This window comes from Dipodomys spectabilis, unplaced genomic scaffold (assembly GCF_019054845.1).
Source record: "Dipodomys spectabilis isolate Male_0828 unplaced genomic scaffold, ASM1905484v1 ptg000069l, whole genome shotgun sequence".
Lineage (NCBI taxonomy): Eukaryota > Metazoa > Chordata > Mammalia > Rodentia > Heteromyidae > Dipodomys > Dipodomys spectabilis.
In genome coordinates, this window is record NW_024870746.1 from 10286824 (window position 1) to 10298880 (window position 12057).

General features: G+C 42.0%; 1 protein-coding gene across 3 annotated transcripts; it reads right to left on the reverse strand.

Annotated features, from left to right (window-relative positions):
* Positions 1–781: 781 nt before the first annotated feature.
* CUNH1orf54 (chromosome unknown C1orf54 homolog) lies at positions 782–10315 on the reverse strand. 3 transcript variants are annotated; one of them, XM_042681881.1, is made up of 6 exons: positions 10251–10315; positions 8965–9048; positions 5965–6023; positions 5286–5399; positions 1535–1633; positions 782–854 (listed from the first exon to the last, which is right to left on the reverse strand). In XM_042681881.1, exons 1-5 carry the CDS (start codon positions 10294–10296, stop codon positions 1538–1540), a joined length of 399 nt encoding a protein of 132 aa, XP_042537815.1. In that variant the 5' UTR covers positions 10297–10315; the 3' UTR covers positions 782–854; positions 1535–1537. The 3 variants fall into 3 exon arrangements, with proteins under 3 accessions (XP_042537815.1, XP_042537814.1, XP_042537813.1); XM_042681880.1 differs by having other exon boundaries at positions 782–847; positions 1535–1636; XM_042681879.1 differs by having other exon boundaries at positions 1535–1636.
* Positions 10316–12057: the final 1742 nt, after the last annotated feature.

The following is a 12057-nucleotide window of genomic DNA, read 5'->3' on the forward strand; positions in this document are numbered from 1 at the left end:
GAAAAGAATGCAGGATCCTCGGGGAGTGTCGACCGGTTGACCAGATGACACGGAACAGGCCACTAGGGGGCAGCCTAATTCTGATTAGGGTCTACCGTATACTTAAGAATTAAAAAAAATTTAAAGTATGTGCTTATCATAATGACTGTATGCAAAAGGTGCGTTGTTGGACGAGGATATGAGTAGTAAATGAGAATATACGTGAATCATTTTAAGTATTTTCTAATACCTAACGTTTTCCATGTTTAGTGATGTATTTATTTTATAAAAAGAAGGGTCTATAAATCTCTAGTTTTCCCCAATGTAATATCTCAATACCATATAAAGAAGTAAATAAAATAGAATGAAAGAGAGTTGAATGACTAGAATAGGCTTGTTTTCTGTGGGTGTTCTACAAATCGGTACAAAATTCTAGGTTTATCCCCAGCCCATAATTTCCTCTCATCTATTATTGCCTAATTCCCTTTCTAATTTCCCCTTCCTGCTCCCAAGTCCTGCAGATCTCTTCAGTGTTGTGACTTTAGCGTAGACACTCATGAAGAAATAGATAATGAAGTTATTTCATTTTTTTAAAAATTTATTTTCTGGGGGCTGGGAAGGTGGCTCAGTGGTAGAGTGGTTGCCTTGCTTGCATGAGGCCCTAGGTTTGATTCCTCAGCACCACAGAAGCAGAAAAATCCAGAAGTAGCACTGTGGCTCTAGTGGTAGAGCACTAGCCTTGAGCTGAAATGCTGAGAGACAGCTCCCAGGCCCAGAGTTCAGGCCCCATGACTGACAAAAAAAAAAAAATTCTTTTCCAACTTCTTGCTAAAGCTTCATCCAAAGAGTCAAAGCAGCTTTTTCTCACCTGGGGAGGGGGGAGGGGAGAAATAATGGAAACAGATCAGGAATCCATGAAGCTCTTCTGTGGTTCCCAATTCTATGCAAATACTTCACAGATTTCATATTCTGTAGATTATGTTTTAATTCCACCTTCCCATGTTTTAATTCTTGAGAAAGATCTGTCTCCTCCATTCCTCCTTTCTCCTCTAGCTAAATGTCTTTTGTTTTATAGTTAAGTAGACTCCCAACTTTCATTCCATATATTACAGCTTCCTCTTGACTCCTTTCCCCTACAGTCTCTCTCATGAGATAAGGAACCTACACCCACTTCTGACTCTGAACTTTGACTCCTTACTCCACCATGTTACATGACCTGCCTATTTTGCTTTCTGACGCCTGCCATGCCTTCAAACCCAGCCAGAATAGAACCACCTCTGATTTCTCAAGGCATACTGGAAGCCTGGAGCAGCAACTCTATTCCACTTGCTCTGCTTTAGGAGGTCCTGAAGTCTTCTTAGTTCAGAAAAACTACTGAGTTTCCTCACAGTTCCCAAACTTCTTTACGACTAGATAATAAAAAGGTGGTTTTTTACCCCCCTAAATGTGATTCTTCTTATTAAGCAGCTGAGAAGTAACCAGGCTGGAAATGCTAGCCAAAGATAACTGGTAAGAATTACTTCAGACTCCCCCAAGGCTAGTGGCTGTATCTTACCTTCTACATGAAATACATCCCCCCCTGTAGGAGGGCCCAGGCCAGGAGAAAGGAAACAGGACTCTGCAGACTAGATACAGCATCATTCAAGTCTGGACTCTGCTAAAATACAGACATCCCCCCAAAATAATCCATTGTTACCCTATCGGTTCCCACTCCCCCTCCAAAAGGATAGCCACCTCTTTACATTAAGCCTGTCTTTCTTTACTCTAGTTCCAGAAGAAAGATCCAGCCCTCCTTCCCATCACTATAGAGATGTCAATTCAATACCCTTAACTAAATCATGTCTAATTTTTTAAAATGAGTGTGACAATATGCTAGGTGCTATATGATGCATATGAGTAAGAACAAGTCATGGTTCCTGGCCACAAGGTCCTGTTCCCTACAATCTATCGGAAATCACCTACATACTATAAAAATATAAATCTGTCCCTATTGTCAGACTTAAGCTTTCCATTCCTGCTGGCTCCTCCCATCTGTGTTCCAACTATATGCCAGATGCTCTTTAGTCCTGTTGTTCAGCCATTGCTATTCTTTTTTATTTTTGTCAGACATGGGGCTTGAACTCTGGGCCTGGGCACCGTCCCTGAGCTCTTCAGCTCAAGGTGAATGCTCTATTCCTTGAGCAGCACTTCTGGTTTTCTGGTGGTTTATTGGAGATAAGAGTCTCATGGGGGCTGGGAAGGTGGCTCAGTGGTAGAGCGCTTACCTTGCATGCATGAGGCCCTGGGTTTGACTCCTCAGCACCACATAAGCAAAAAGAAAATGAAAAAAAGCTGGAAGTGGCGCTGTGGCTCAAGTGGTAGAGCGTTAGCCTTGAGCTGAAGAGCTGAGGGACAGCGCCCAGGCCCAGAGTTCAGGCCCCACGACCGGACCCCCCACCCCCAAAAAAAAAAGAGTCTCATGGACTTTCCTGCTGGCTTGGAACTACGATCCTCAGATCTCAGCTTCTTGAGTAGCTAGAATTACAGGTGTGAGCCACTGGTGCCTGGCTCTATTCTTTTTTCATATTAAGTTTTTCAGATGGTTTGTCTCCACTTGTCTCTATTCCCTCAGTGTACTCATGTTCTCTGTATTTTGTTTTGTTTTGTGGCACCAAATGGAACACAGGGCCATATACATGCTAAGTAAGCACTTTGCCATTGAACTAATTTCCAGTCCCCACCTCCCTTTTAGCACATATTAGTTATACAAGGGGATTTCATTGGGCAATTTCCACCTATTAGCCCCTGTTTTTATGAAATAGTATAATGAGATTTTGAACCTGAAATACTCCAGTCTCCACCTTTCAAGTGCTTGACATTATAGGCATGTGCTACCTCAACTGGCTTGTCTTTTAATTCCACAAAATCTAACCTTCTCTAATCATTTTATTAAAACTAATCCTTTGATACTTTGGAGCTTTTGATTTTTTATCTCAAGTTTCTCTTCTAGTTCCTATAGTACAAACTGCCTCCCTTTCCTATCAATCCTCCTTAATTTCCTTGGTTGACCCTTCCTCCTCTTATGAATGACAGGCTGAGGTTTTAATGACCTTTTGATCTGTGTGTACTGCTTCTGTTGAGCTCATTTCTTTCGTAACTGTGCCTTTGCACTTGGAACTCTACCTGACCTAGTTCTGCTGACTTTAGGATATCCTTATAGGGCTGTCAACACAAATTCATCTTGGTCAATGCCAAATTTATAACTTCTCTTCTAAACCACTCTGGTCTCCTATAGTTTGTCAGCCATCTTCCCAAACATGTTTAAAACCTATAAGTTATATTAACTCTCTCCTATTCCTCATATGAATTGTCACTGAATCAAAGCAAAAATTAGTTCTTATTTTACTCCTCTCAATTCATAATGTTATTTCCTTAGTCTGAGACTTTAACAGATTATTCCTGGAACAATAAAAGTCTCGTGAATCTCTCTCTACTACATTGCATTTTATGTGTGTCTGTGCCCATCCTGGGGTTTGAATTCAGGGCTGAGCTTTTTTGTTCAAGGCTAGGGCTCTACAACTTCCTGATTTTTTTTTTGGTCAGTTGTGAGGCTTGAACTCTGGGCCTGGGTGCTGTCCCTCAGCACTTCAGCTCAAGGCCAGCACTCTACCACTTGAACCACAGCACCACTTCCAGTTTTCTGGTGGTTAATTGGAGATAAGAGTCTCATGAACATTTCTGCCTGGTCTGGTTTCGACTCATGAGCCTCTAGAGTAGCTACATTATAGGCATGAACCATCAGCATTCAGCTACTAAATTGCATCTTACATCCAAACAGATAAAGAGGTTTTTTGTTTTCCTCAAATGCACTTCATTGTGGCTTTACTATGCTGAAAGATGTAATTAAGTTCCCTATTGCTTATAAATCCAAACTTTACTCTGATATTTCAGACTATAATTTAGCCCATCTTACCACATGTGATATTACTAAGTTTGCTTATAGAGTCTTACACTTTTTGTTGTGGTTGTTGTTGTTGTTGTTGTGGGGCTTGAACTCTGGGCCTGGGCGCTGTTCCTGAGCTCTTCAGCTCAAGGCGAGCCCTCTACCACTTGAGCCTAAGCACCACTTCCTGTTTTCTGGTAGTTAATTAGAGATAAGCGTCTCATGGCCTTTCCTACCTGAGCTAGCTTTGAACCATGATCCTCAGATCTCAGCCTGCTGAGTAGCTAGGATTACAGGTGTGAGCCACCAGTGCCCAGCTCTTACTATGTAGTTCTAGTTGGCCTAGAAATCATGATGTAGCCAAAAGTTCTATTTTAATTTCTACTGCTCCCCTCTATAGACTTTTTTCTTCAATCTTGCCCTATTCATTAAACACATTATTCTTGTTCTACTCACTCCCTTCTACCTATCTTTAATTTGTAATTATCTCCTAATTGCTTTCATAGCTTTTTACCAACCAAAAGATAACTTATTCTTCAAGTAGTATCTAAACCACAATCACATTGGACTGTGGTGGTTCATGAGTGTAATTCTAGCTACTCAGGAGGCTGAGATCTGAGGATTACAGTTCAAAACCAGCTTGGACAGGAAAAGTCCATGAGACTCCCATCTCCAATTAACTACTCAAAAAGAAAGAAAGAAAGAAAAAAAGAGCCAGAGCTGAGGGACAGCAACCAGGCCCAGAGTTCAAGCCCCATGACTGACAAAAAAAAAAAAAGAATCAGAAGTAGAGGTGTGGCTCAAGTGAGGTATGGCTCAAGGTATGGCTCAAGCTCAGGGACAGCACCCAGATGCTGAATTCAAGTTCCAGTACAAGCACTAAATAAATACATTAATTAATTAATAAACAAATCACTTCCTAAAACCTTTGAGGTTATTCTACACTGTCTGTCCAACACTGGCTAAGATACTTGTCTGTATCATATGTACCCAAACTTATATGTAGTTTAACATGGTAACATACCTTTTCATTTTGTTCTAAGTACTTCATAAATGTAAATATTTTTTAAAACTCCTTGGCAGTAACAACCTCCTAGATTTCTTTTGCACCAGCATCAGCATCCTTAGAAGCCTTAAGCATAAATTACATACACATTGAATTTTACTGAACTGAAACTTAACTACGAATCTTCCCATTGTTTTATATACAGGGTAAGAGAGTTCTGTAAGAGATGTGAAGGCCAAGTTCAGATGAACACCTGCATTGTGGTATTAACTTTGGCTCTTCTCTCCACCAAAGCCTGGTATTTCAGTTCTCTGTCTACTCTATGTTACCAGCCCTAGGATCTTTTGGGGGTTCCGTGCTCATCTCCATTCAACTCACTGGTTCTGTTGTTATTGGTTTTGTGGTGACAGGCTTCTGGTAGTTGGCTTGTTCTGTTTCAAGACTAATGGTCGTCTCTGCTGTTTGTGTTGTTACCTCTTTATCCAACCTATCCTGCCCTCAGAAGAGAATTGGGAAACACACAATTATCATCACTATCCAACATGCCAACATTTCCACAGACTCTCTGTTGAGAGTTCTCCCCTTCACTATCTCTGCCCTCACTAACAGCCTATTCCCCCACTCATTCCTGCAAAGACTTAAACTTAGGGATTTGCCCTGCTCTGTGCTTACTTCTGACAAGTCCCTTGCCTGCCCCTCTTTCTTAGTATATTAGTGCACCTATTGGTTCTGGCTTCCTTCTCCTTCCCAGGCATGGCTAACAAGTCTATTTTGGGACTCATTTCCTAGGTATTTTCCCACTTACTCACTTTTATTTTTTGTTAATCAGTTACAGTTCAACATTTTCCTTCCTTCCTTCCTTCCTTTCTTCCTTCCTTTCCTTTCTTCCTTCCTTCCTTCCTTTCTTTCTTTCTTTCTTTCTTTCTTTCTTTCTTTCTTTCTTTCTTTCTTTCTTTCTTTCTTCCTTTCTTTCTTCCTTTCTTTCTTCCTTTCTTTCTTCCTTTCTTTCTTTTTGATATTACTTATTCTGACCCTCTTAAATTTAGAGGTCACTCACCAACTTGTCCTCCGACTCAAACATAGAGTAGTCAATGGTAAAATTTGCACCAAAGTCATCTGGGGAGGAAAAAAATAATCAGTTGTAACAAAAGATAAAGGGAATGTGAAGAAATTGCTCAGAATGATCCAATTACTCAAGGTGTAAAATTTATTGGTATAATCCACTTCTAATTAATTTTGTGAATGTGTATGTATGTATTTATATAAAAACATATATATAGGGGCTGGGAAGGTGGCTCAGTGGTAGAGCACTTGCCTTGCATGCCTGAGGCCCTGAGTTCAACTCCTCAGCACCACATAAGCAAAAACAAAAAAGCCGGAAGTGGCCCTGTGGCTCAAGGGGTAGAGTGCTAGCCTTGAGCTGAAGAGCTGAGGGACAGCGTCCAGGCCCAGAGTTCAAGCCCCACGACCGGACCCAAAAAACAAAACAACAACAACAAAAAAAACATATATATATATATATAGTTGTTGTTGTTGGTTGTGGGGCCTGAACTCTGGGCCTGGGTACTCTTCAGCTCCAGGCTAACGTTCTACCACTTGAGCCACAGCGCCACTTCCAGCCTCTTCTGTTTTTGTGGTGCTGAGGGACTCATGCTTGCAAGGCAAGCGCTCTACCATTGAGTCACCTTCCCAGCCCATTATATTTATATTTTTAACCTGGTACATAAAATAATTTACAAACCGGAAATTTTCCAAAATTAGTAACCATTTTTTAAAGTTTTTCTTTCTTTCCTTTCTCTCTCTCTCTGTTTTTCTTTCTTTCTCTCTCTCTTTCTTTCCAGTCCTGTGGCTGGACACTGTCCCTGAACTTCTTTTGCTCAAGGCTAGCACCGTACTATTTCTTTTTCTTTTCTTTTTTTTTTTTTTGGGGGGGTCCGGTCGTGGGGCCTGAACTCTGGGCCTGGGTGCTGTCCCTCAGCTCTTCAGCTCAAGGCTAGTGCTCTACCACTTGAGCCACAGAGCCACTTCTGGTTTTTTTCTTTTTGCTTATGTGGTGCTGAAGAATTGAACCCAGGGCCTCATGCATGCAAGGCAAGCCCTCTACCACTGAGCCACCTTCCCAGCCCCCTTCTGGCTATTTCTGTGTATGTAGTACTGAGGAATCAAACCCAAGGCTTCATGCATGCTAGGCAAGCATTCTACTAACAAGCCACATTCCCAGCCCATTTTCCATAGAATTAAAAAGTTACTAGGTTTGCTGGGTGCTGGTGGCACACACCTATAATCCTAGGTACTCAGAAGGCTGAGAGCTGAGGATTGCGGCTCAAAGCCAGCTCAAGCAGAAAAGTCCCCTTGAGATTCTTATCTCCAATTAACCACTCAAAAAGCAGAAGTGGTGCTGTGGCTCAAGTGGGAAAGCACTAGTTTTGAGCACAAAGAGGCTCAGGGACATCACCCAGGCTGAGTTCAAGCCTCATGACTGACCAAAGAAAACAGAAAAACTAGGTTAGCCAGGTATAGTGGCATATACCTGTAATTCTAGCTATTCAGGAAGTGGAAGCAGGAGGATCTTGAGTTTGAGTCTAAATGGGGCAAACTTAATAAACAAAATATAAACATAACAAAATATAAGTTGAATAAGATAGTTCAAGCCTAGAATCCTACCTACTTGAGAAGTGAAAAGGGGTTTAAGGCCAGTCAGGGCATACCTCAAACAAGAGTTGGGTACAATGGCACATACCTGTCACCCCCAATGATACAAGGAAAACAAGCATAAAGCAAGACCCTGGGGCTGGGAAGGTGGCTCAGTGGTAGAGCACTTGCCTTGCATGCCTGAGGCCCTGGGTTCGATTCCTCAGCACCACATAAGCAAAAAGAAAAAACCTGGAAGTAGCACTGTGGCTCAAGTGGTAGAGCACTAGCCTTGAGCTGAAGAGCTGAGGAACAGCGCCCAGGCCCAGAGTTCAGGCCCCACAACCGGACTCCTCCCCCCCCCCAAAAAAAAGAAGCAAGACCCTATCTTAAAAATAATCCAAGCAGCCAGGCACTAGAGGTGCATGCCTACAATCTCAGCTACTCAGGAGGCTGAACTCGGAGGATTGTAGTTTGAAGCTAGCTAGCCAGGTGAAGAAAGTCCATGAGATTCTTGTCTTCAATTAACCACCTAAAAAGCTAGGACTGGAGCTGTGGCTCAAGTAGTAGAGTGCTAGCCATGAGCAAAAAAGCTCAAGGACAGCTTCTAGGCCCTGAATTCAGGCCCCAGGACCAAAGACAGAAAGTGAGTGGAACTGTGGCTCAAGTGGTACAGCACCTGCCTAGTAAGCTTGAAGCCCTGAGTTTGTTCCTTAGTACCTCAAAAAAAAAAAAATACAGGTCTGGGTACATGGCACAAGTGACAGAGCATTTGCTAAGTACATGCAAGGCCCTGGGTTCAAACTCCAGACCTTTTTTATTTATTTATTTTTGTCGATTGTGGGGCCTGAACTCTGGGCCTGGGTGCTGTCCCTCAGCTCTTCAGCTCAAGGCTAGCGCTCTACCACTTGAGCCACAGCACCACTTCCGGCTTTCCCTGCTTATGTGGTGCTGAGGAATTGAACCCAGGGCATTATGCATGCAAAGCAAGCACCCTACCACTGAACCACCTTCCCAGCCCCAAACTCCAGAACTTAAAAATAAAAAAATCACTAGCTTGAGTAATAATATCATGACTTTTTAAAAAAACTTTTATTTTGTCCTTTGTTGGACTTGAACTCTGGGACTGGGCATGGTATCTCAGCTCTTCAGCTCAAGGCTAGCTCTCTACCACTTGAGCCACAGCACCACTTCCGATTTTCTAGTGATTTACTGGAGATAAGAATTTCATGGATTTTCTTGCCTGGGCTTGCTTTGAACTGAGATCCTTGGATTCTCAGCCTCCTCAGTAGCTAAGATTACAGGCGTGAGCCACTGGCGCCAGGCTATAGGGTGACTCTTGAAAGTTTAAAATGAAGGGTAATCTCAGAACTAAATATTTCCAAAGTCTCCACCCACTAAGGCTCAGAGCTTTTCACATACTCACCATAATTAGGAGTGACTGTGTAATAATAGATCACCTGATAATACTCAATCTCTTCCAGTCCTTCTTCATCTTCATATTCTTGTCCTATGGGGAAGGGAGCAAGGACTATAAATCAAGGGATAGGCTGGAAAACAAGGACGTGTGGAGTTGATTCTAGCTCTACTAGTTTTCCTTCTTTCTGCCTTGCCTCCAAGGGTCATATTATCTCTCAGCCTCCGTAGGTCCCAATATCCTGGGCTCCCTATTTAGAATTAGGTCAGCTACTTTGTGATCTTTCAATCCAGAAACTCCTTGGACAGAAAACAAGTCCCTTTATATACAATAAAAACCCAGAGGGAGAGCTAAACCTTAAAAAAAATGTAGGAATAAGACAGAAATGGAAAGTAAGAACTTTTTATTCAGTGTGCTTCAGAATTGATTGTATTTGTAAGGGAGCCTCTCTTATCAGTGTCTTTCCTAAATAACTCACATTCTCAGGCTTTTAGATTTGGAATTTAGTCCTCCTAGCTTCATTGGTAACCAGCAGTGAACAAGCCTCTTAACATCCATTTTCTTAAAATGAGTCAGCTGAACTACATGAAATATCACCATTAATTTTTCTTCCCTGCCAAAACTAAAAATATTGTAGCTTTGACGATTGAATCTGGAATTTCAGGTTTCCTGCTAAGCACTTCTCTGAGCTTCTTGAATGTTCTCCCTCCAACCCCTAGTTAATGACATAAGAATCTAGAGGAAAGGAAAACAATGGGAGACACCTGGCAGACTGGAAAACAAAGGAGGGAAGGAGCCAAGCTACTCTTGGGACCCTGTCCCTGAAGACAACCAGTTTTTCCACTATGCTATAGTCCAACACACAACTCTGTCTTTACTAATAAATTTTTTCCCTCCGACTCTCTGGGACAGGAGATACCCTGTCTTCCCTCACTGGTTTCAGATTGTCCCAACTTCCAAAAGTCCATCTTTTCTGTCATTCTCATGCTGATCTCTCTCTTTTTCAACTTTCCTGTAACAGAAAATTGAGTCCAGGTCTTCCCTTTGGGGCTCCATCTTCCCTGAGTCTTCGCTTCTTTGACAGGAGGACTCTGTTTTAATTCCAGTTTCCTGGCTTTCTCTTTGATATCTCTGTTCTGCCCCCAATCTGAGCTCTGGCACAGATGAGAAAGCTCTACTTTCTACTACATACACTGGAATGCACTTCCCAATGAGTCTCCTTAACATTTTGTTCTTTGCCATCCACTTATGGTAGGAAATCTGGCTCCAAAGCTCCGGGAAAGATGTAGACTTACCCAAGATAAGTGGCACCGCAAGGATGGCTACAAAGAGGACATCCATTCTGGACTTGGAATTATCGCTGTGAAAGTAAAAAGAGGAAATTACTCAGTTTCCCACCAAACTTACCCCGCCTCTTCTGCCTCTCTAAATCTGGGAGGGAGCTTCAGCCCTTATTTTCTCTTGGGACCAGAATTCTCCGCCTACTTGCTGACAAGAACATTGGGTTACTACTGGTTCTCCTTTGCCAGAACTGCCTGGATTGAGAGAGGCAAAAGTCAGTTCTGATGTAAACTTGTTCTTGGACAGCTCTCCCAACTCTAGATTAGATATATTCAGGGCTCCTAAAGCTGCTACCCAAGTCAACCAAGAAGCCTAGTCTTTCCCCAGCTTTTCTTGTTCTTTCTCAGTCCTGGGAAAAAAAAAATACAAAAAAGCTCTTTCTTCCTCTTACTATCCTTAACTTACCATCACCATCCAGGGTTGCATGGCTTTCTAAGGCTTACACATAGTCTCTTTCATCCTGGTGGAAATCTTCAGAGGAAGGGGTGAGCATTTGTTCTTGACCGAAAAGCCCCCCTTCTCTGCCCATCCTGGCAGAGGATCAAGACAGGAGGCCCATCACTGTGTGACCTGCAAAGCACCTACTGTGTTGCTGCTGGTAAAAATCTGCCAAGGCTAGTTACTTCCTTTGTGGTCAGTGCTGTCCTTAACACACCTTCTTCTCAACTTCCTGGACCCAGGAAAGAAGTAAAGAGGAAGCTAATAGTATCTTCCCCAGTGACAGGTGCCAATCCCCATCTCCCATTTTCAACGATTTGGCTTTTCCTTTAGGCTTACAGTTGTTTTTTTTTTTTTTTTCATTCAATTCAACTCAACTTAAAAATAGTAACATACGTGCTAGGCTCAGTGTGCTAGGACCGTCAGCTAAGCCATTCAGCTCACAGGCAAGAGAACATGAAAAGAACACACACACATATGTAGAACAAATAAAAGCCTGCTCAACATGTACAGTGAGCAAAGCACTATGCAAGTCTCTGCAGAGCCACTCATGAACAAAGTTTACATCCTGCTCTCTGCAGCTGTTAGCTTCTCTGCTAACAGCTAAAAGGAGAGAAACATGAGTTGTCTTTTCTCTACTTCCCTTGACTCTGCCTGCTGAGCTAAGAAGCAGATCACACTAGAGTTTTGAGCACTGGCCAGCACTGTCTGGGGAAAGATCTGCTTGGTGAAAATTGATTTATCAGATCCTTTCCAGAATTTCCTGTAAAAAGGTAGAAAATACCTATATGAATGTACATACACTCATTGGATCATAAACCACTTTCAGGAAGTCTAGTTCTATTCAAACAATTTCTAGTTTGTCTTTTTTTTTTTTTTAATTTTGATTTTACTTACTCTTCCAGATTCTCTCACTTTTCTGTCCTAGGCATCTCGATATGGACCAACTTCTCCACATTCAAATGAAGTAACCATACCCTCCTCTACTACTTTAACTTCCTGTTATTCTAATATAAAATCTGCTCAGTCAGAGGAAAAGACACTACTGCAGTTCATTTTTCAGAAAATAAATAAAGGAAGTATGACATAAAAAGAACTGGGAGGAGGGGAACAATATGTGTCATTTTCCCATCGCTCGAATTGCTTTTTAATTCCTGAATTTTTTCTAAATATCTTCCTAACATTTCTCTCCAGGTTCCTGTTGCTTCTCTCTAATTCAATTATTCCAGAGTACAGATAAAGGCTTCACTGGAGACACTCTTGTATTCCATGTTTCCTATACTAGCCTATAAAAAGAGTTTCTTCTTTTAAGCCTCTTTAACT

Excerpts from the sequence above, each read along its gene's own strand:
- CUNH1orf54 (XM_042681880.1), bottom strand. The coding sequence starts at position 10,296 with ATGGATGTCCTCTTTGTAGCCATCCTTGCGGTGCCACTTATCTTGG. Across the intron at positions 6,024-8,964 it reads CACAGTCACTCCTAATTATG|ATGACTTTGGTGCAAATTTT; the intron begins GTGAGTATGTGA and ends TTTCCTCCCCAG. Across the intron at positions 5,400-5,964 it reads TTGAGTCGGAGGACAAGTTG|GATAGGTTGGATAAAGAGGT; the intron begins GTGAGTGACCTC and ends TTCTGAGGGCAG.